General features: G+C 42.7%; 1 protein-coding gene across 3 annotated transcripts in view; it reads left to right on the top strand.

Moving 5' to 3' along the window:
• Positions 1–23,170, top strand: part of TMEM154 (transmembrane protein 154) — a 47,405-nt gene that overhangs the window by 4,947 nt on the left and 19,288 nt on the right. For 2 of the 3 annotated variants that reach the window (XM_073805490.1, XM_004326888.4), the window contains exons 2-3: positions 17,782–18,027; positions 18,118–18,156. In XM_073805490.1, coding sequence (XP_073661591.1) covers positions 17,782–18,027; positions 18,118–18,156 — 285 coding nt within the window. Of the gene's footprint in view, positions 1–17,226; positions 17,341–17,781; positions 18,028–18,117; positions 18,157–23,170 lie in introns of all 3 variants that reach the window. The other variant, XM_073805491.1, reaches the window with a different exon arrangement.

The raw sequence follows: 23,170 nt of genomic DNA on the forward strand, positions 1-23,170 counted from the left end.
TTTTTTCTTTCTCCATATTTTCTGGGCCCTTGGGATTTCCTTGCTTTTTTGTTATTTCTTTATACATTTAAGAAGTTGTTTCTTCTATTTCATCCAGTATTTCTAGGTGCTGCATACTGGGCGAATTTTTCAGGTTACTAACTATATGAGGTTATTGGAAAAGGAACTTTTTTCGATACAACCATTCTGGAGAACAATCTGGAAATATTTAGTCAACTGGAGATGTTCATACCCTACAACTACAACAGTTCACTGTGAGATCACTCACAAATGTACGACCGCAAAGAGTCATGGCCAAGGATGTGGACTGTAGCATTGTTTGTAAAAATAGAAACAATCTAAATATCTATTAACAAAAGAAAAATACATGAAACTTGGTATAGTCACAATTAGATATCATAGAGCAGGTACACTTAATGAACTACAGCCAAATGTATTAAGATAAATCAGTCTCAAATGTAATGTTGACCAAAAAACCAGTGGAAGATTAATAATTACAGAATAATTACATTTATTTAAAGTTTTTAAAACACTCCAAATTCTGCTTCTATTGCTTAGGGACACGGGTGTATTTGGAAAGTGTGGGACTGATCCGTGTTAATTGAGGAGAGCGGGTAACTTGAAAGAGATTGGGGGAAGGAGGGCTTCAGCTGTGTTTACAATGTTATGTTTCTTTCAGAAAAATACATGGTGGTCCAGGGTCAGCAAACCAAGAATCATGGGCCAAACTCAGCCAGCTTCCTGCTTTTTTCCAACGCTTGAGCTAAGAATGGTTTTTATATTTTTAATGGTTATATAAAAACAGATAATAGCCTGTATTTTGCCTCTTGGCCCACGAGCTCTAAAACAGTTACTCTCTGGCCTGTTAGGAAAAAGTTTGCCAACCTCTGCTCTAGTCATTATGGGGAAATAGAAGATAATTAGGGTGGGTCCCCTGTTATTTGTTACATTCGTCTCTATTCCCTTTGGTAGGTATACGTTCATAATGAAAAGTGAGAGAGCCTGTGAGCTCTTTTCCAGCTCTCCTGAGTCCCCGCGAGCTCTCCTCCCTCTTTCTTTTCTATAACTCCCAGTCTCTTTGAAAGACAGCCAACACATCTTCATTTTCACTCTCCGTTCACTTCTCAAGCCCCTGCGATCTGGCTGCCATGTCAAGCACCGCACTCAAATTGCTCTGTCTGGGTCACCAGTGCCTTCTAATAGCCGAACCCGAAGGACCCATTTCCATCTTTATCTTCTGTTTTTCTCTGTAGCACTTAACATAATCAATTATTGAAACCCTCCTCTTCCTTGGGTCTTATGATGCCATTTTCTTCTTGGTCTCCTAGGACTCTGATTGTTCCTTTCCCGTTTGGAGTTATGAATCTTTCTCTTCCACCTGTTCCTTTTGTATTTATCTTTTCTTTTCTCACTCCTTACGTCATCTCAGGGTCGTGACACACTTTCATCGTTTTTTTCTCCCTCCTAGGCTGATGGTTCCCCAAATCACTCCAATCAGGGATGTCTGTTTAGCTCCAGCCCTACATATTCATCATCGGTCTTCCTTGGAGACGTCCCAGGAGCCCTGGGCTCAGCTTGGCCAAAACGGAACTCTTTCTCTGCTCCCTACTGGTTTAGGCCCTTCTTAGCTCTCACCTAGGTTACTTCATTAACTTCTTAACTAGTCTTTTTGCCAACCCAATTTCACATAACCTCCAGAGTGATGGTTCTCTAACAAAACTGTGATTATTTTTCTCTTGTTTTCACCCCTTCAGTGGTTTTTCATTTCCTTCGGATAGATTCCAGCCCCCTCAGCCTCATTACGAGGCCCCTTGTAAGCTTGTGCTGTGTTCCTTTCCTACTAGACACTTCCCACCATGCATCCTATGATATAAGTACTTGAATGTGCCAACCTCTGTCGGGCCACGGAGCTTTCTATAGCTGTGCTTCAGCTGCAGTGCCTTCCTTGCCATCGTTGCTTGACGAACTCCTGAGATTCAACTCAGTGGTCACCTCCTCTGGGAAGTTCTCCTGAATCCTCCACCCCGGATGCAATGAATGCCTTCCCCTCCCATATCCTCATGATGCTCTGTGCCCAAACATATTATGGCTTTTATGAAACTGTAATGTAATTATTGATTTGTATGCCATTGTCCCTACTTACCAGTCACTTCCCAGGGAGGTTGGGGCCTGGTCTCATTCACCCTTACGTCTCTAGAATAGTTCCTGGTACATGACAGGCACACAACTCACTGACTAAAGGAATGAATGACATGAAATTTATTCTATAGCCCAAGACTTACTTGTGTTTGTGACAAAATTATAATCATTTCAATAATGCAATGAAACTGTGGTGATACCTGGATAAATATGACTTTTTGTTAATCCAGTTTTATTTTGTTCTGAAATGTTAAAAGTCTCCCAAATCATTTTGTGTGTGAATAGTTCAGTTCTGGCTCCTCAAACCAAACAGGGAACGGCTATAGCTCCCTCTCCTGTAGAGAAAGCTATGTGGCTGTACCTATGAGTAGTTCCGAGAGAGCCTTCTGTCCGTCTCCCTCTCAGAATATAGAGGAAGTTCAGACCCAGTAGATAGGCATTGAGCAGCATGACAATTCGCAGAAAAGCCAGGTAGTTACAGACATTTTGGGGAAGTACTTTTTTTTTTTACATATTTATTTTTGTATTTATTCATTTGGCCGTGCCCCGCGGCATGCTGGATCTTAGTTCCCTGACCAGGGATCGAACATGTGCCCCCTGCGATGGAAGCACAGAGTCCTTACCACTAAACCACCAGGGAAGTCCCTGGGGAAGTATTTTTGAAAAAAAAAAAAGGGGAATATTAGTTTCATAGACATGAAATTTCAAGCCAGTAAGAGCTGATTTGAAAACTTGAAAAAAAAAGTTATGTAACATAAAGAGAATAGAAAAGTCTGCCTCTGGTGCCTAAGACAGCATAGAAGCATTTCCTGAGAAATTAGAGGAGGTGGTTGGAAAGGAGAGCTATCCACCCCAGCAGGATCTCATGGGTTGTGGTGTTTTGCGTTTGCTTCCTTAAAACAAAACCAGCGAATCTAGTTTTTTTGGTGCAATCTGAATTTTTTCTATGTTTCTTTATTTTATATGAATCAAAACAATCTTTATTATTTCTTATTTCCCCACCCCACTGTGGCATTCAGAAACAGGAGTCTACTTGTTAGGAGGGTTTGTTGACATTTTTTTCCCCTGACAACACTGTTTATTAATTTTAACATCTATTTCTTCTTTTCTAAAAATTATGCTTATTTATTTGTCTATGATTCAGATGGCCAGATTCAGCAAATAATATAAAACACTCAGATAAATGTAAATTTCCAATAAACAAAAATTTCTTAGTATAACTATTGTACATCCCATGCAATTTAATGTAAGTATACATAAAATATTGCATGGGACACATTTATACTAAAACATTATTTGTTGTTTACCTGATATTCAAATTTAACAGGTGTCCTGTATTTTATCTAGTAACTCTATTTATGATTATGATGATCTTTTGGCAGGCAAAGACCATTGCTGTATTGGTGCCTCACTAAGACCAGACACATTTTGGCTATGTAGCCAGTTAACAAATATTAGAATATCTAAGTTGAGTCCTAGATCAGTCATTCAAATAACAAGGAATTATCACTAAAAAATAAACAAACAAACCAACCAACCCCTGGTGATTAAGTAGACTAAAACTAGGAATCCAAGAGTGGATCAACTTTAGAGAATCTATTCATGTAATTTGTCACATCAAAAACTAAATGAGAGGGACTTCCATGGTGGCGCAGTGGTTAAGAATCCGCCTGCCAATGCAGGGGACACGGGTTCGATCCCTGGTCCGGGAAGATCCCATGTGCCACAGAGCAGCTGAGCCTGTGCACCACAACTACTGAAGTCCATGCGCCTAGAGCCCGTGCTCCGCAACAAGGAAAGCCACTGCAATGAGAAGCCCGCACACTGCAACCAAGAGTAGCCCCCGCTCAGCTCACCGCAACTAGAGAAAGCCCGTACGCAGCAATCAAGACCCCACACAGACAAAAATAAAACAAATAAATAAATAAATTTTTAAAAAACTAACTGGGAAAAAAGTCATGGGATTGTATTAATAAATGCAGAAAAGAGGTTGACAAAAGAGAGTGAGAATAGCCCAGAAGCTCAAGCTGCGATACTGAAATTCTGAGGACTTGGATGGATGGGCAAGGATCTTGGATGCAAGGGCAGGATTGATTCTCTTTGGAGGTAGAATAGGATCACAAGCCAGGCCAGCCTTAGAGACCTGCTAAGTGGCTCTGCTGACCCTAGAAAATCCCATCCACCGTTTTCTCCACTCAGATGCCACTTGGAAGACCTCACGAACTTGCTTCCTTCTTGAGCCTCCTGTAAGACAACTTCCAACAGCAAACACACTCTGGCCTTCTGCTGCCCCAAAGGCTGGCACGGAGAACTTTTGGTTATACCCTCCCCCCTTCCCTCCTGCAGCTCCTGGGCCCCACATCTCCTTCCCCTGCCTTCCTCTTCTCTGATGATCACAAGTATGCATCTACCATTTAGGTTTTGGTTTGTCTCTCCTGCAGTGGCTTCTGGTAACACTGAGCTTGTGCTGACCTGAGCAAGGAGGCCAGGCCAGCACAGAGACCTGTGTGACCTGCACCAGAGTTCCCCTCATTTATCCACCCAGAGGGAGGCTGACACAGCAGCCAGGGAGGGCAGGGCAGGTCGAGGAACATTTGTTTTCACGTTACTCTTTTACATTGTAATTTTGAAATTGGCTTCAAAAGAGAGGTAGAAATATAATAAAAGTAGTAATTATCATTACTAACCTGAATACTTTTCTATCACTTAATAATCTTTCTTTTTTCATTTTAAAGTATTTTTCACACTACTATATATAAAATAATCAACAAGGACCTACTGTATAGCACAGGGAACTGTACTCAGTACTCTGTAATAACCTATATGGGAAAGAATCTGAAAAAGAATAGATGTATATGTATGTATAACTGAACCACTTTGCTGTACACCTGAAACTAACACAACACTGTAAATCAACTATACTCCAATATAAAATAAAAATTAAAAAAAATAAAGTACTTTTGTATCTATCATCCCACTGATGGTAGGAAGAAAATTTAAATGTTAAAAGTGTATTCTGTGTCATAAAAATATATACATTTCTTAAAACTGCCAGGTACTGACAGGCCAGGATAGGATTCCAGTGTTTGAAAAAGTACTCAGATGGTCAAAAATGCAGTTTCTCCAGGTGAGTAACTTCAAACCAGAGACAGCCTTAGGGTCTGGGCAAGTCTGCTTCGAAACAAGCAAGCTTTCTCTGAAAAATACACCAAATAAAAAGTATAAAATGAAAAATGCATCTGAGCATGTGGGCCTCCATGGTAGGACATGTTTTCCTTTCTTTTCTTTTTTTTTTAATGTTATTGGAGTATAGTTGATTTAAAATGTTGTGTCAATTTCAGGTGTACAGCAAAGTGATTCAGTTATACATAAACATATATCCAGTCTTTTTAAGATTCTTTTCCCATATATGTTATTACAGAGTATTGAGTAGAGTTCCCTGTGCTATACAGTAGGTCCTTGTTGGTTATCTACTTCATATATAGTAGTGTGTGTATGTTAATCCCAATCTCCTGATTTCTCCCTCCCCACCACGTTTCCCCTTTGGTAACCATAAGTTTGTTTTCAATATCTGTACGTCTGTTTCTGTTTTGTAAATAAGTTCGTTTGTATCATTTTTAAAAATTAGATTCCACATATGAGTGATATCATATGATAGGCATGTTGTAATCTGATAGTAAATTGCAATTGCAGGGTGCTTCTCAAGGCAATGGTGCTTCACAGGTGCTTTCCAGAGCAGACTATTGTATGAAAGCCTTTTATCAGATGACCCTGCTCAAAATAAGCAAAAGAGGCATTTCTTAGTGATCTTTCTACATAAGGCATTGTCACCTTTCGTCGTCTGATGGCTGAAGGGAAAGGGTGTACGAAACACAGGCATTACTTTACCTAGACTGCCCTTCGGTGCTTACAATCTGCCACTAACCTTCGCTGATTTTGCACTGAGCCTGTTCACCCAACTATTTATAATGTCAGAAAAAACATACTAAGTGAACATATTCACTTAATAAAGATGGTCAGATGCCTAGTACAACAGAGCTTACAGAGGAAATAACAGTCCACCCCCACTAGTCCTGCACCCCAGAGAGAGTTCAGGTGCCTGGACTATACACGTGAGGAACCCTGTGACACACCTGATTCCAAAACCAAAACCAAAACCAGCAAACGAAAAGAAAACCCAAAAAGCTAGAAACGTGAAATTTCATCGTTAGAGATTCTTATCTTTTCACTAAACAATTCCTCTCATTTCCCAGTGTTTTCTTTAAAATTCAGATAAGTTTTTGAGACAACCACCATAGATCCCTTTTCTCTCTGTGACTAAGAACACACTGTGTGTGTTCCTGGAAGGGGGTTAGGTTGATTGAGGGAGAAAGATATCAGTCTCTTGATAAAAAGGCGAGAGGCCTGTCTAGCACTTTACCTCGGCTCATCTGGCCTTTTTCCTAAATAGCTGTTCAGTGAACAGCAACCATACAGCAGACACGGTTCCCGGGGCTGGAGATAGATACAGAGCAGAACAAAGGAGGACACAGACAATAAGCAAATAGTACAAGGAGGAAATCATTTCAGGTAATTAACAGCTCATAGTACTGTTTCAAAACCAAGTAAACTAGAGAAAGGGCAGAACCCTTCAGAGCTCTCCCTGTGCCTTATGCAGGATGGTGTTCCAGTGGCACCGTCTGGTCCACGCCAGCACCCCAGCACCGAGGAGGTGGTCCATCCACTCGGCGTTAGTACCCCCTGCATCAGCACAGTCATCCTCCTGCAGCCCAGCTTGGGCCTGGGGAGTCTGGTTTGTTTGTTCCTGTTGTATTCCCGTTTTACCCCTGGCCACATCACAGTCAGATGTCACAGATACTGAACAACTGATTTTTGTAAAAAGATGTCAGGGCTTCCCTGGTGGTGCAGTGGTTGAGAGTCCACCTGCCGATGCAGGGGACCGGGTTCGTGCCCCGGTCCGGGAAGATCCCACATGCTGCGGAGCGGCTGGGCCTGTGAGCCATGGCCGCTGAGCCTGTGCGTCCGGAGCCTGTGCTCCGCAACGGGAGAGGCCATAACAGTGAGAGGCCCACATACCGCAAAAAAAAAATGTCAGAGTTGAAGAGATAGACTGCTTGACAGGTACATGCACCTATTTTTGTTGTTGTTGTTGTTAAAGTATAGTTGATTTACATTATTATATTAGTTTCAGGTGTACAGCATAATGATTCAGTATTTTTATAATTATTCTCCATTACAAGTTATTACAAGATAATGGCTGTAATTCCCCATGTTGTACAATATATCTTTGCTGCTTATCTGTTTTATACATAGTGGTTTTCATCTCTTAGTCCCATATTCCTAATTTGCCCCTCCCCCCTTCCTTCACCTTGCTGGTAACCACTAGTTTGTTTTCTGTATCTGTGAGTCTGTTTCTGTTTTTCATATAGATTCATTTGTATTATTTTTTAGGTTCCACATATAAGTGATCTCATACAGTATTTGTCTTTGTTTGACTTATATTCACCAAGCATAATATTGCCTAGGTGATTCCATGTTGCTGCAAATGGCAGAATTTCATTCTTTTTTATGGCTGAGTAGTACTCCATTGTATATATTGGGTGGGCCAAAAACTGCCTTCAGTTTTTTAAGTAAAAATAAAAGACACATTTTTCATTTTCACCAAGAACTTTATTAAACAATGTATTCACCCTTTTGTTCCACTACTTTCTGCCATTTTTCAGGCAACTTCATAATTCCATCTTCCCAAAACTTTTTATCTTTTTGAGCAAAGAACTGTTCCTGGTGCCTTTTACAGTCTTTCAGGGAACTGAAATTTTTTCCATTCAAAGAATTTTGTAAAGACTGAAATAAATGGAAATTCGAAGGTGCAATGTCTGATGAATAGGTGGATGAATCAGAACTTCCCAGCCAAGCTGTGACAGTTTTCACCTGGTCATCAAACAAACATGCGGTCTTGCATTATCCTGATGGAAGATTTTGCCTTTTCTATTGACTAATTCTGGACGCTTTTCATCGAGTGCTGCTTTCAGTTGGTCTAATTGGGAGTAGCACTTACTGGAATTAATCATTTGGTTTTCCAGAAGGAGTTCATAATAGAGGACTCCCTTCCAGTCCCTCTATACACACAACATCACCTTCTTTGGATGAAGATTGGCCTTTGGTGTGGTTCGTGGTGGTTCATTTCGCTTGCCCCACGATCTCTTCCGTTCCACGTTATTGTTCAGTATCCACTTTTCATCGCCCATCACAATTTGTTTTAAAAACAGAACGTTTTCATTACTTTTCAGTAGAGAATCGCATGCGGAAATATGGTCAAGAAGGTTTTCTTCGCTTAACTTATGTGGAACCCAAACATCAAAGGAATTCACATAACCAAGCTGGTGCAAATGATTTTCAATGCTTGATTTGGATATTTTGAGTATATCAGCTATCTCCTGCGTGGTATAACGTTGATTGTTGTTAATCATTGTTTTGATTTGATCACTATCAACTTCAGCTGGTTTACCCAACTGTGGAGCATCGTCCAGCAACAAATCTCTGGCATGAAACTTTGCAAACCACTTTTGACACGTTTGATCAGTCACAGCACTTTCTGCATACACCGCACAAATCTTTTTGTGCGTTTCAGTTGCGTTTTTCCCTTTCTTGAAATAATAAAGCATAATATGCTGAAAATGTTGCTTTTTTTCTTCCATCTTCAATATTAAAATGGCTACACAAAAATTCACCAATTTTGGTAAGTCTTTTTTAAAATGCATGCTGATATGACAGCTGTCACTATACAATCTAACAAAACTGTTTTGAATGAAGTTAAAGACAACCAAGTGCTGCTGGAGCCATCTTGAGGAAAAAACTGAATGAAACTTTTGGCCCCCCCAATATTTACCACATCTTCTTTATCCATTTATCTGTTGATGGACACTTGGGTTGCTTCCCTATCTTGGCTATTGTAAATAGTGCTGCTGTGAAGATTGGGGTACATGTATCTTTTTGAATTAGGATTTTCATTTTTTCTGGATACATACCCAGGAGTGGACTTGCTGGATCATGTGGTAGTTCTATTTTTAGATTTTTTTTTTTTTTTTTTTTGCGGTACACGGACCTCTCACTGTTGCGGCCTCTCCCATTGTGGAGCACAGGCTCCGGACACGCAGGCTCAGCGGCCATGGCTCATGGGCCTAGCCACTCTGCGGCATGTGGGATCCTCCCGGACCGGGGCACGAACCCGTGTACCCTGCATCGGCAGGCGGACTTTCAACCACTGTGCCACCAGGGAAGCCCTATTTTTAGTTTTTTGAGGAACCTCCAGACTGTTTTCCACAGTGACTGTACCAATTTACATTCTCACCAATAGTGTAGGAGGGTTCCCTTTTCTCTACACCCTCTTCAACATTTGTTATTTGTAGACTTTTTGATGATGGCCATCTGACAGGTGTGAGGTGATATCTCATTGTGATTTTGATTTGCATTTCTCTAATAGTGATACTGAGTATCTTTTCATGTGCCTGTTGGCCATGTCTATGTCTTCTTTGGAAAAATGTCTGTTCAGGTCCTCTGCCCATTTTTGGACTGGGTTATTTGTCTTTTGATATTGAGTTGTATGAGCTGTTTATGTATTTTGGATATTAACCACTTGTCATCCATATCATTTTCAAATATTTTCTCCCATTCCGTAGGTTGTGTTTTCGTTTTGTAGATGGTTTCCTTTGCTGTGCAAAAGCTTTTTGTAATTAGGTCCCATTTGTTTATTTTTGCTTTTATTTCTTTTGTATTAGGAGACAGATCTAAAAATATATTGCTACAATTTATGTCAAACAGTATTCTGCCTGTGTTCTCTCCTAGGACTTTTATGGTTTCAGGTCTTACATTTAGGTCTTTAAACCATTTTGACTTTACTTTTGTATATGATGTGAGGGGATGTTTTAATTTCATTCTTTTACATGTAGCTGTCCAGTTTTCCCAGCACCATTTATTGAAGAGACTATCTTTTCTCCATTGTATATTCCTGTCTCCTCTTAGATTGATTGACCATAGGTGCTTGGGTTTATTGCTAGGCTCTCTATTCTCTTCCACTGATCTACGTGTCTGTTTTTGTTCCAATACCATGTTTCTATTATTCTGGCTTTGTAGTATAGTCTGAAGTCTGGGAGGGTTGTGCTTCCAGCTTTGTTCTTTCTCTTCAGGATTGCTTTGGCAATTCTGGGTCTTTTATGGTTCCATATGAATTGTAGGATTAGTTGTTCCAGTTCTGTGAAAAATGTCATGGGTATTTTGAGAGGGATTGCATTAAACCTGTAGATTGCTTTAGGCAGTATTGATTCTTCCAATCCAAGAGCATGGGATATCTTCCCATTTCTTTGTATCATCTTCAATTTCCCTCATCAATGTGTTATAGTTTTCAGAGTATAGGTCTTTCACCTCCTTGGTTAAGCTTATTCTGAGGTATTTTCTTCTTTCTGATGCAATTTTAAACAGCATTTTTAAAAACTTTCTCTTTCTGATAGTTCACTATTAATGTATAGAAATGTAACAGATTTCTGTATATTAATCTTGTATCCTGCAACTTTGCTGAATTCATTTATTAGTTCTAATAGTCTGGGGGTGGAGACTTTAGGGTTTTCTATATAAAGTGTCATGTGATCTGCAAATAGTGACAGTTTTACTCTTTCCTTCCAATTTCAATGCCAAAATACACCTTATTAATTTTTCTCCCAAAGGCTTCTTTCTGTGTAGGATTCCCCAGTCATCTTTAAAGCTAATAGGACTATCTTCATGAATAACAGCAAATTAAAGTCAATTGAATTATGATTTAACTCAGTAATTTTCAACCCAGCATAAATACTTAATGGACTCACCTAGGGAGCTTTAAAAACATTCCGTTGCTCAGGGCCACAACCTCGGATGTCCTCAAGTAACTGATCTGGGTGGAGCTTAAAATACCAGATGATGCTGGTGCACAGTAAGTGCCGTGAACAGCAATAGGTATGACTGATAATTGAACACAACTCCATGAGATTGTTTGGGCCACTCAAACCCATGGTTCTCCAGGTATGGCCCCCAGACCAGCAGCATCAGCATTTTGTTAGAAGTGAAAGCTCTTGGCCTCATCCCAGACCTGCTAAATCTGAAGCTCTGGGGGTGGCGCCCAGCCATGTGTGTGGGATGAGCCCTCCCGATGATTCTGGAACACACCAATGTGGGTGGACTGCTGGTTCAGACCTCCAAGCCTCTCTGCCAGCAGTGACCTTTGCTGGAGACGTGGTTTTTAAGTTCCAGCACAATCTCTGTTATTGATAAGTCCCTTATTCAAACTTATTCGAATAATAAGGCACGATTGTCACAGCTGTCTCTCAATATATCCTGGCCAGAGGCTCTCAGGGGTTCAAGACTTCAGTGATGATTTTTTTTTTTTTTTTGCGGTACGCGGACCTCTCACTGTTGCGGCCTCTCCCGTTGCGGAGCACAGGCTCCGGACGCGCAGGCTCAGCGGCCATGGCTCACGGGCCCAGCCGCTCCGCGGCATGTGGGATCTTCCTGGACCGGGGCACGAACCTGTGTCCCCTGCATCGGCAGGCGGACTCTCAACCACTGCGCCACCAGGGAAGCCCCTTCAGTGATGATTTTTAAACGATTGTGTTCTTGTGATAGAGTGGGCAGCTGCTGGGAGCTGGGATCCAAATCCCTGGCCTGATTCTCCTCCAGTTCACCAAGAAGGAACAGAGAGAAAGAGGGGTAGACAGGGGAGGGCCAGGAGTGGGCAGGGTCTGGAGCACTGGTTCTCAGCCTTGGCTGCACACTGGACTCTGTACAAGATACTGAGGCCTGGGTTCACCCCAGGTGTTCGGATGTAATGGTTTGGGTGTGTGCCCTGGGCATTGGGAGGCTGGAAAGGGCCCCAGGTGACTCTAATGTACGGCCAGGGCTGAAAAGCACTGGAGGACTTCTTGGTTTGGTTTGATCTCTTCCTTCTAACATGAATCTCTTTGCTGTAGACAGAGGTACGGGGGAATGGAAAGTGGGCAGGCCTCTTGGGTTTGGTTTCTTGAGCATCTTGAAATCCATATTAAATCCAGTTTCTCCACTGAGCAGGACAGCATTTGAATACCTGACGCCTGCCGTGTTTTCTTCGTTTCACTGCCTGAATTATAAGATAGTTTCAACAGTCTGTGTATGGAGTCGACATAACAAGTGAAAGAATGGAGCGTCTGATTGAGGTCCAACATGCTTCCCGATATTCTGAGTTTAATCACATTCTCTCCTCATTGTTTTATTTTACATTGTAATATCAGTGTGGCAACCTTGCAGTTGCTATATAAGACTTTTATTTTAACTTTAAGGACTAGAGCTGGGTCGCACATTTGTTCCATTTTCAAAAGGAGAAGTCAGCTAGTCTGCTTCACCGAGAAACAGAGTCACTTCCACTGGGGGACGATGCTCAGAGTGGTGACAAAGGGGCGAGGTGCCCACCCAGTTGCTGGGCTGCCAGGCTCACCTCAAGCATTTTCCCTCTTTTCCCACTTATGAGGATCCCTCCCAGGGTCCCCACCAGATGTATGAAATACGCACCCCAGCTGTGTTTGCATGGATATGGTCAACAGTCGTTTCTAAGTGACTCTCTACACTGTGCAGTTAATTATCTGGCCATTTTAGGATTTTAGGATTAAAAGTAAAGGGAAGTATTGCAGCTTAATTTCATCGCTCACATGACCACTCCCATTATCTGCTATTAATGCTCCATTATCTGAGCAGAGAGAGAGAGAGTGAAAGGGAGAATCCCGGGAGGTTTGCACTGGGGTCACTGGAGAGAGCGTGACTAAAGCCCCTGGAGGGAAGAGGGGTCCCGGCAGACCCGCCCTCAAGCCCCTACACCAGTGCAGGCGGGGTTCAAAGCCACGCCCGCTGCCCTTCACACAGCCCTTCTGCTTTCGACAATGGTCCTCCTTCTTTCTTCTGCTTCTTCTCTTGTGCACTTCGCTGGCTGCCGCCCATCTCTCCACTCTCACGCTTGGTCCTCTTTCTATTTCTGCAGCTTCTTCGGTTGTACCACCCCCCAACCCCTGGCTGCACCCCTTTTTCCATGAAATATGTCCACATTTAGATAAGAAGACAAAATGAAGAAGTTATACCGGAAAGATTAGTCTCCTGGGCAACAGCGAATAGATCAGTCTAGAGATGGGGAAACAGAGTGGGCAGAGGACGGAGGAAATAGCAAACTACCAACGCCAGGCATGAGCGTGGGCCTTTGTGGAACACACAGCATTTTCACAGCTGGGATTCCTGTCCCCCTGGCGACTCACTCCTGGTTAGAGATGCCTGGCCCGCCCTGGTTTTCCGGCTCACCCTTTGATGACATTTGATGCTCTTGGCACAGACTCTTGGGCTGATCCCCAACATTTTCAACTTTTCCATCACAGACCCTCTGCGTACCCAGCCCTTCTCCAACTCAGTTTCTGCCGATTCTCATTGCGCTGGGACTGGCTGGAGTTGTCTTGGAGCAGTTGTGAGGGCAGAACCCCCAAGAGCAGTTTGGTGCTGCACCCAACCTCCTCTCCCTAGTCTGGAGATACACTGCAGATGTGCAAGCTGACAGGTGTGCAGGGGCGACTGTGGCAGCATCATGGGAAACACAAAAGAAATAACCTACAAATACAAAAGAAATAACCTAAGTCCCCATCAATAGGAATAGGTTGTGATATATACAAATAATGGAAGGAAAAGGCAGCTCTCTGTATACAGACAAGGAATAATCTTCAAGATCTAATTTTAAGTGAAAAAAGCAAGGGTCAGTACAGTATATAAATTTTGCTACGATTTGTGTTAAAAAAAGGAAACAGGAAATGATACTTACACTTGTACATGCAGAGAGTTTTCTGGCAGAAACAGTGGTTACCTCTGGGGAGGAAAACTGAGTGGCTGGGAAAGGGTGTAGTGAAATGTCCTCTCTGAGCTTAGTGCCATGTGTGTAGTGCCTGTTCAAAAAGTCTAATTAAAAACAAGATAAATGCTTTAGAATCAACATAGAGATGTGGAAATAGATGGGATCTTGGGTCTCATTCCTTAGTTGTACAGATTAGAACATTGAGCCCAAATTTCCATAACCACTAAGTGACTAGAACCCTCACTGTCACTGGCACCTATGCTCAGGGGAACGCAGCTTCAAAACCCTACATATCACATGCACGCCTATGTTCACAGCAGCACTATTCACAATAGCCAAGATGTGGAAGCAACCTCAACGTCCATCAACGGATGAATAGATAAAGACGATGCGGCATATATACACAATGGAATACTACTCAGCCATAAAAAAGAATGAAATGCCATTTGCAGCAACATAGATGGATGTAGAGATTATCATATTAAGCGAAATAAGTCAGAAAAAGACAAATATCACATGATATCACTTGTATGTGGAATCTAAAATACGGCACAGATGGACTTATCTACAAAACAGAAACAGACTCACAGACATAGAAAACAGACTTGTGGTTGCCAAGGGGGAGGAGAGTGGGGGAGGGAAGTATTGGGATCTTGGGATTAGCAGATGCAAACTATTATATATAGGATGGATAAACAACAAAAGGAAAGGGAGGGTTGGAGGCGAGAGAGGTTCTTCCCAGGTCACTGTATAGCACAAGGAACTATACTGAATATCCTGTGATAAACCATAATGGAAAAGAATATGAAAAGAATATATATATATATTATATGTGTGTGTGTATATCTATCTATCTATCTATCTATCTATCTATACATATATATCTGAGTCACTTTGCTGTACAGCAGAAATGAACAACATTGCAAATCAACTGTACTTCAATAAAATTTAAAAAGAACTCTGTGTATCAGTAGAGCCGACAGTGTAAATATCACACTGTGATATTTGAGACTCAGTTTCTTTATTTGTACTGTGAACAATGAACTTGTTGTGAAGATAGTTAGATGGTGCATGTTTATCCTAGTACCTAGCATGTACTATCAGCATCTGATAAATGACGGTTATTTGTTATTTGGAGCTATTATGGTCTTGTTTGGGAACGGAGGGATGTGAGGAAGGATGTCACAGGAGCGTCTGGAGATGAAGGCTTGCAGAATAAAGAAAAATAAAACACACACAGAGAACCCTTGACTCTCATTTATTTAAATAGTCACTAGAGAATCAGAGAGAGTAAATGATGGTTAACATGGAAAACATATGTTAGGGTGTGTGTAAGAGGGATATTGTGGAGAAAATTTCCAGTCCTTTTCACTCCAAAATGCCACTAAGAGCCACCTGTGACCAGCATTGTCCCTTGTGCTGAGAAATAAATGTGCACAACCCGGGACCATCTGTGTGCTTCTCTCCATTTCTCTTTCATGCCTGATTGTCCAAACACCCTCATTATTCTTGCTAGCTTATTTCCTTTCCCATTTTCTCCTCTTCTGGGGCAACAGGTCAAGTGTGACTCAGAGCTCTGAGTATTCTACTGGGAAATTGTTCGCCTTCCGTGGAGAGGCTGGAAAGATCCTGTTGTTCTGGGCAGCTCTGCTCACAGCTGCCTGGGCTGAGGAGCTTAGCAAGAGGCCAATGAGAGCCCCTCATTGCCTTTGTGCCAGAAATCCACCTTCCTGTAGGCTGAGGGGCAAGAACACAAGTTTCCCTCTCTTGGTTACCACTTCATGATTTGTAATCATTCCATTCCTGCCTGATGGGAAGGAAAATATTGTGTGAGGTTCCAAGCTCAGGTTCTGCAATCACCCCTCCTGGGTTTAAATCTTCACTCCCCTGTGACAGCTTTGTGGTTGTGTGCTAGTTGTATAAGCTCCCTGCCCGGTTTCTATCTGAAAAAATGGTGGGGACAAAATGAGATAATCTGGGTACAAGGCAGAGCACAGGGCTTGGCTCTTAGTAAGTTATCTGAAAAGGTAACTTGAAATCATAGCAGCAGCTATAGCAGTAGCAGAAGTAAATAAACAGAAGAAATAAAAAGGAGGTCTGGTTATTGGAGGAAGGTCCATCAGCACTGACTTCAAGGAATAGGGCCATTGTCACCAACTGCATTTGTGTGTGTGCCACTGCTCCCACTGCCCACCTGTCCCCCCCAAATGTATCCAGTCTTTGCTGGCCTGGGTTACCAGTGAAGAATGCTGTTTGGTCCCAGTAGTTCTGCAAGCAGGGTGATTTTAAGGAGGAGATGTCCTGGTGGACAAATATCTTTTCCTGGTCCAGAGTGATATGTGATATATCAAAGCTTTTAAAAATGTGTGAATACGTTATTGACTTACCTTATTTCAAAGACATAAATATAGGGCAAAGTCACTTAACCCTGAAGGCAGAGGTCAATAAGTGGTAGATATTTTTTAATCCTGCTTTCAGTAAATACACGAGAAGAATACCAGTTACTTAGACTCTGCAGTTTGTAATTGATTCTGAGGGTTTGGGGTGGCATTGACAGATATGATTACCAAGTGGATCCCCTGGCCTTCGGAGAAATTGAAGTGTTTATATAACTGAAAAGTTAGACTGTGATCAAAGGAATACTTTTATAAATCATTGTCATGCAGTCATGTGGAGAGCTAAGGACTGAATTGACCCTGCCATGCCCAGTCGGTCACCCTCTGGGTGGTGGCCTAATGTGCCTGAACATGGCTTCAGGAAGTGGACATCTTCCTTTGCAGAGTAACTTTCACCTTAGAAAGAACTTTCACATAAATTATCCCATTGGATAAGTTGTCTGTAGCCTCAGCTCATATGCTGGTTTTCTCATTGGACCCCACCTGAATGATAGGCAACACTGTACCACGATGGGAAGAAAACCTGGGCTCTCCTGACCATGGTCACTACAGAGCCAGGTGAGGAAAGATTTTTCAAATAATCATCTAGCTACTAGTCTTTTCCTATCCTGTGATGAACCATGGATGTTTCCGAACACAATCTGAAGTCCCAACAGAATAAACATGCATATAGCTTATTAATAGGGAAAGTTCTAAAGATGCATGTTATTCAATAAATTTAAATACTGGTGTAGTTTCCTTAGTTTCTAAGGGAACTTCCCCTTGAGAATTTCACTGTACAAATGAGATACACATTATATTTTTATTTAGAGTCCAAGAGGATTTCTGTAGGATCATTTCAGAGACGACTTAGTTCTCTGCAGAACTGAGGCCTACACTGACATCTGATCAGTCACCCTGATTTCAAAGAATTCTTTTCCATTGGTAGGTAAACTTTTATTAAAAAGAAAAAAATGAGGACACAGTGCAATCCTTTTACCTAAAAGTGTTACGTGGCAAGTGCTTAACTCTCAGTAAAAGGGAATTTAGATTTATTCAGAAATGTTATTAAAATACCCTATAGGATATCCTGGAATATCGCCCTTGACACAACAAAGCTTCTCAACGCCCTTGGCTTAAGTGCATCTAAACTGCCAGCCTTTGTGGGAGGTTTATCTCTGGGCTCTGATCCACGTTCAATATACTCCCCGGTTGAGCTCCATTTATGTTCGATCAATAGTATTCTGTGTCACACTGAACTGGAAGACCAAAGCCAGCGGATCAAGTTTATCAGTGGATGCATGTCGGATAAATTTCAAATCATTGAAAACATACCATATTAACTTTGTCTCCATGACAATCTCAATTTTGTGTGTGTTCCCACAGAAATGGAAGAAACAGAACTGTCAACAGAATTGGGAAGCAGTGATGAAGAGGCTACGGTTCCGAGCATATTTGCTGTGGTGACCACAGAAATATTCACTGTCAGTATGAATCCTACCCTTATTAGTGAAGATGCAGGCCAATTACAGTTTATATTAATGGGGTTGATCCCAGTGATTTTATTGGCCGTCCTACTTTTACCCGTGATACTCTTTGTAATATACCGTAAAAGAAAAAGGAATAAACAAGGTAAATATTTTGCCTGTTCCCATTTCCAGACAACTGCCTCATATGTTAATGAATAAATGATAAAACACAATACTTTTTGCTTCCACACAGAGCCTTCTAGCCGAGGATCTCAGAGTGCTTTACAGACAAGTAAGTATTATCCTAACACCTGCCTGGAGTTGGGATGGTGTGGGAAAAGAAACCGAGAGGTTTTTAAGTGAAGCAACTACGTAAAATAATACGTGATGAATGACTTGTTTCAATGAAGTTTTCCAGAGTTTACAAATGTCATATTCCTTCCTATTTAAAAAAAAAGAGAGAGAGAGAATGCTTTCAGCCTAAATTGAAAATTAAAATACACAGCTGCCATCTCTGTATCTAATCTAGATGAGGGCCCTGTGTAATTTTGGCCAATAGGTCAACGTAACATTTCCCGACCATTGGAGGAAACAGTTAGGCTGGTGAAGATGTGGGTCAGATTGCGGACAGGGTGGGAAGGCTGGAGTCCTTGGGCTCACCGCCACAAGAAGAGGATTCTTCCATCTGTGCTTTGTCACAGATACTGTTTTCTGCCCTATGCCCCATCCCCATTTAATCTTGAAAAGGCCTGAGTGAAGCATGGTTCTTATTCCTATTAAATCTATGCTAACTTTTAGAATGAAATCCCTGATTGGCTAAAGATAACTATCATCAATGGAAAACTAATCTGATAGAACATCCCCGGGGTCAGAGATACACTCTGAGAGGATTCACTTCCAATGCCAGGACTATCAAATACTAGGTGTCGGGATAGTTCTGAGTCCAAAGCAGACTTGGTTTCTTTTGGCTTGTGCCGGTAAAAGTGACTCCAATTAGATTTTTTTGTTTGTTTGTTTGTTTTTGGGGTACGCGGGCCTCTCACTGTTGTGCCCTCTCCCGTTGCGGAGCACAGGCTCTGGACGCGCAGGCTCTGGACGCGCAGGCTCAGCGGCCGCGGGGCACGAACCCGTGTTCCCTGCGTCAGCAGGCGGACTCTCAACCACTGTGCCACCAGGGAAGCCCCAATTAGATTTTCAAGTTGAAGCCTTTAGGGATTCCAAAAGTCACTCAAGGGTGATAAGATACATATTTATATGTGCATACAAAACTCACTCTGTGTACTTCACATCCACTAACAGGGCACCTCTGGCTTTGAGATCATGCCCTTGGCCTGCGGGCCCCCTCACCATCCTAGTACCAGGAGAGGCTTTAAGCTCTCGTGGAGCTGTAAATGGTCATTTTCCATTATGCCAGCAGGTAGGGCAAATGCGAGTCGGGAAGGAAGCAGAGAAGAGCATTACCTTTCATGGCAGGGTAATAGATTCCAAGAAAGTAGAAGATATACATATGTTTTTCCACTGCTTGCAATTTCAGGGTGACCTAATAACAGTCATCACGTGGGAGCTCCTTTGTAAGCTAGAGAAAGAGAAAAAGCAAACAGAGCTGCCTGGACCCGTTTTTTTTTTTAAGTAGGGAAAGTAAGAATTTCCTGCCCAAACCCTAACCTGTAGCTGATCTTACCTAATGTAGTCATGGGGTCAGGGAGAGGTCGGGGTTGACTAGTCAAATGGTCATGCTCTGAGGCTCTAAATCCAGAAAGGGACTTTTCACTGAATTTTATTTGGAGAATCTCAAAATTCAAAAGCCATTCACAAGTGAGAACTGACCTCAGACACGGTCCAGGCAGTATTTGCTGTTCCCTTTCCTGATGCCTCCATGCCTGACTGATGCTATGTCTTCTGTCTGGAATTTCCTTCTTGGTTGCTTGGCAAACTGCCACCCCCTTCTTCAATGCCCAGTTCTAAAGATTTTATGAACAGCTGAGTAATCACACCCCAGGCAAAATGAATCACCACCTCTTGACTGTTCACACTTATTGTGCACAGTATTTACACTGGCATAAGTTGGTGACTTGCCTTTTTTTGGTCTCTCTTTCTTACGAGGTTATGTTCTCTTTAAGGTCCGAGAGAACTAAGAACTTGTCTTATTTATCTTGTTGAACAGTGTGGCGAGGACAGACTTTGGAATACTCTGCCTAGTTGGCTTTTGCCTTTCCTAGCTCTATGACCTCTGCTTCAGTTTCCTCATCTGTCAAATGGGCAAACTCAGCACCTACCTCATACAGCTGTTGCGTGAATTAAGTGGATTCATCTGTTTAAAGCACTTAGAAAAAACAGTGCCCGGCATATTGTGTCAGCTAATTATTATTATCCCTTTCATCTAACGGAATGCCTAACCCAACACATATATTAGCTGCTCAATAAATGTGTTACAGGAATGAGTTGATGACAGAACGTGAGAACATTTTTTAGAGAACACTTATTCTCAGAGGTAAAAGTAAATTTGCACATTATTCTTAATACAAATTGGCATATCGTTTTTACTTTAAATATGCCTCACTTTAAGAAAACACAAATGGAAAACTTAGAATTTCAAAGCAACTGCTTATCACCAAAGTTTTTGGTAAGGAGCGCTTTATTGGAATATTTTCTTTTACTTGCCACTCCTTTAATATAGATTCAGATGGTTAACTGATGACTCTCTCTTCAGACAGACTGACAGAGAAAAGGTTCACAACCACTGCCCACTGAAGTCCCCCCATTCATATTTAGCATTATAATGCAAGTCAATAAAAGGAGAATATATTTAAATTAACGGAATTTGATTTAAATATATTTTTAATTTATTTTTCCAGGAAAAATAAAACTGTCATACTGCGTCAGACCAGCATTTTGCTTGGAAAGTTCCCAAAGGAATGTTTTGTGGGAGGGCATGGGTGATGTCTCAGGTTAGGAATAGACACGTTGTTTCTGTCCTCAGGTGAATAGAGCCTGCTCTATTCTTCCACACCAAGAAATGTCTTTAAATTTGACAACTGGGGAGCACTTGGCCAATATTTGTAGAAAGAACACTTCACCTGTTTGGAAATTACCTTTTTTCTTTGGGCCTGTCCGTTCCTTGTCCAGGAAAGAGAAGGCTGTGTAGTGACTTAATGTGCTATTGTCCTTTTCCCTAGACTTGCAGGCATTAGATTTGCAGTTGTTATTATTTAACATTTATTAGGTGTCCTGATGTGCTGCATCTCTGGGAAAGAGCTGCAGGGGAAACAGCTGGCAGTAAAGCATCCCTTTAAACAGGCTTTAACTACAGGACACCTGGCTGGGCTCAAGCTCCAGAAAGACTCTCTCGCTCACTGTTCAGCACAGAAACCAGATAAGAGAGCCGGTGTCCTGCTGAGTCCCCTGTCCCCACCTCTACCCTGCAATCCTACCGTCAAGTGCACCCGGAGTCTAGCCGGCAGGGGGCTTCGTGGGGCTAAGTGGGTGTCAGGGGGGAACTGAAGGAGGCGGAGGGAGTGTGGAGGCTGACAGGAAGTGGCAGGGCTGTGGGAGGGAAAATGGAATCAAGTGCGGGTCGTGGGTTGTGTGAGACCTGCGTCTGCCTCCCGGTGCAGAAGGAGTAGGTGGCTATTAATAAAGAGACAGAAGCCAGGTGGAGTGGAGCGGGCAGGGCCTGATCGCTGAGGACGGGTAATTGGTCTCCCTCCCAGTTTAATGCTCGGCTCCTGGGCGCTCTCCCAGATGTTTTCCCGTTGCCATGGCGACTGGGGCAGGGGTAATGGCCGTGGAGCAGGGGAGACGAGGCCACAGGAGGCTTTTTGCTCTCTTTGAATACTGATTACAGGAGCTTCGCGTTTGGTGCATCTGGAGCACTTTTGTAATGGGTTTTAAAACTTTTCTATCATCCGCATGCAGGGCTAGCTTTGACTCACCGCGAAGCCTGCGGGCACCCAGATTAGAAAGATAAATCCCCCCCCACCCCCGCACGGTGGGGCTGTAAGGGGTTATTAAGCAGGGAAAGAGGGAGGGGAAGGCGGGAGGGACAAAACAGGGGCATTTTTATGGGTCACCTGTAGGGAGGTTCAGCTGTATAGGGGCTTTATTTATAGTAAAATCCCTTAAGGAAATAGCCTGTACATTTTAGATGAAAAATGCATGGATATAAAATGAGATGAACATACTCCCCTTTCCCCAACTGGAGTGTCTGAGGAGTCAGGCACCTGCAGGAAGCTTCAGATTCCTACCGAGAGGCAGGAGGACACAACCTACAGCCCCTCGAAGGGAAGCAGTGATGGCATGAAACTGACATCTGTGCCCAACTTTCCTGGGTTAGCTGTGCCATTAAAGCTTGCCAACCCACAGGAAATTACAGCAGCTCCCAGCTGCCAGGAGCTCAGTTCCAGGTGCCTGCTGGTTGTGTTCCCTCGCTGAGGACCTGCACCTCTGCCTGCCAGACAAAGGCGGCCTCTGATGGCTAAGGATCGAGACCATTTGACTATTCAGTGGACCTCTACAAAGCGGTTTCCTTCCCAGTGGTTTTCACATCATAGAAGGTGCAGTGGGGCTGTGCTATCCACTCGCTGGCCATCATTGCCTCGTTTCTCTGGGTGCATTGGTTCCCCTGCCAAACAAAACAGAGTCTGAGCCCTGGGCTCTAATTCTTGCCCGTGTTCATCTGGAGTCTGGTCAGCATTCAAGCCATTTTGCAAACTGTTACCTGACTCACTTCAACTAACAGCAACAAAAAGCAGGCTTGTTGGAAGTTTCACTACTATGAGAATGTTAAATCCAAAACATTGGGCACACATTTAACCCCAGGGCTGGACAATCCAGATTAAGACCTATTCATTTATTCAATAAATATTTACGGGGTGTTTGTCAGGTACCGTGCAAGCTGGATGGGGTAGGGCTGGGGGATGCCACCATGAACAAGGCAGACATGATCCCCGCCCTTTGGCAGCTAGGGTCTAGTGGGAGTGACAGACAAAAAAGAGTTAAACAGAGAAACTGATCAATGACAAATTGTGGCAGACACTATGGAGGAGCACACGAGGATCTGAGCTGGGAAGCAGTAGGAAAGATGGGCCTTACTTCAGACAGAGGAGGTAGGGGAGGCCTCTCTGAGGAAAGAGTATAAGCTGATGTAACTGGGAAAAGGGCTCGAGTGCCCAGGGTGCAGGAAGCCAGGCTCTGAAAGAGCAAAGGAAGCCAGAGTTTGCAGCAAAGGAAGGATTTTTTGCAGGGCGCCAAGCAAAGGGGTGGGAGACAAGCCTCAGATCCAGTCCAACTTGATCACTGAGTTAGGG

This window comes from Tursiops truncatus, chromosome 5, assembly GCF_011762595.2.
Source record: "Tursiops truncatus isolate mTurTru1 chromosome 5, mTurTru1.mat.Y, whole genome shotgun sequence".
Lineage (NCBI taxonomy): Eukaryota > Metazoa > Chordata > Mammalia > Artiodactyla > Delphinidae > Tursiops > Tursiops truncatus.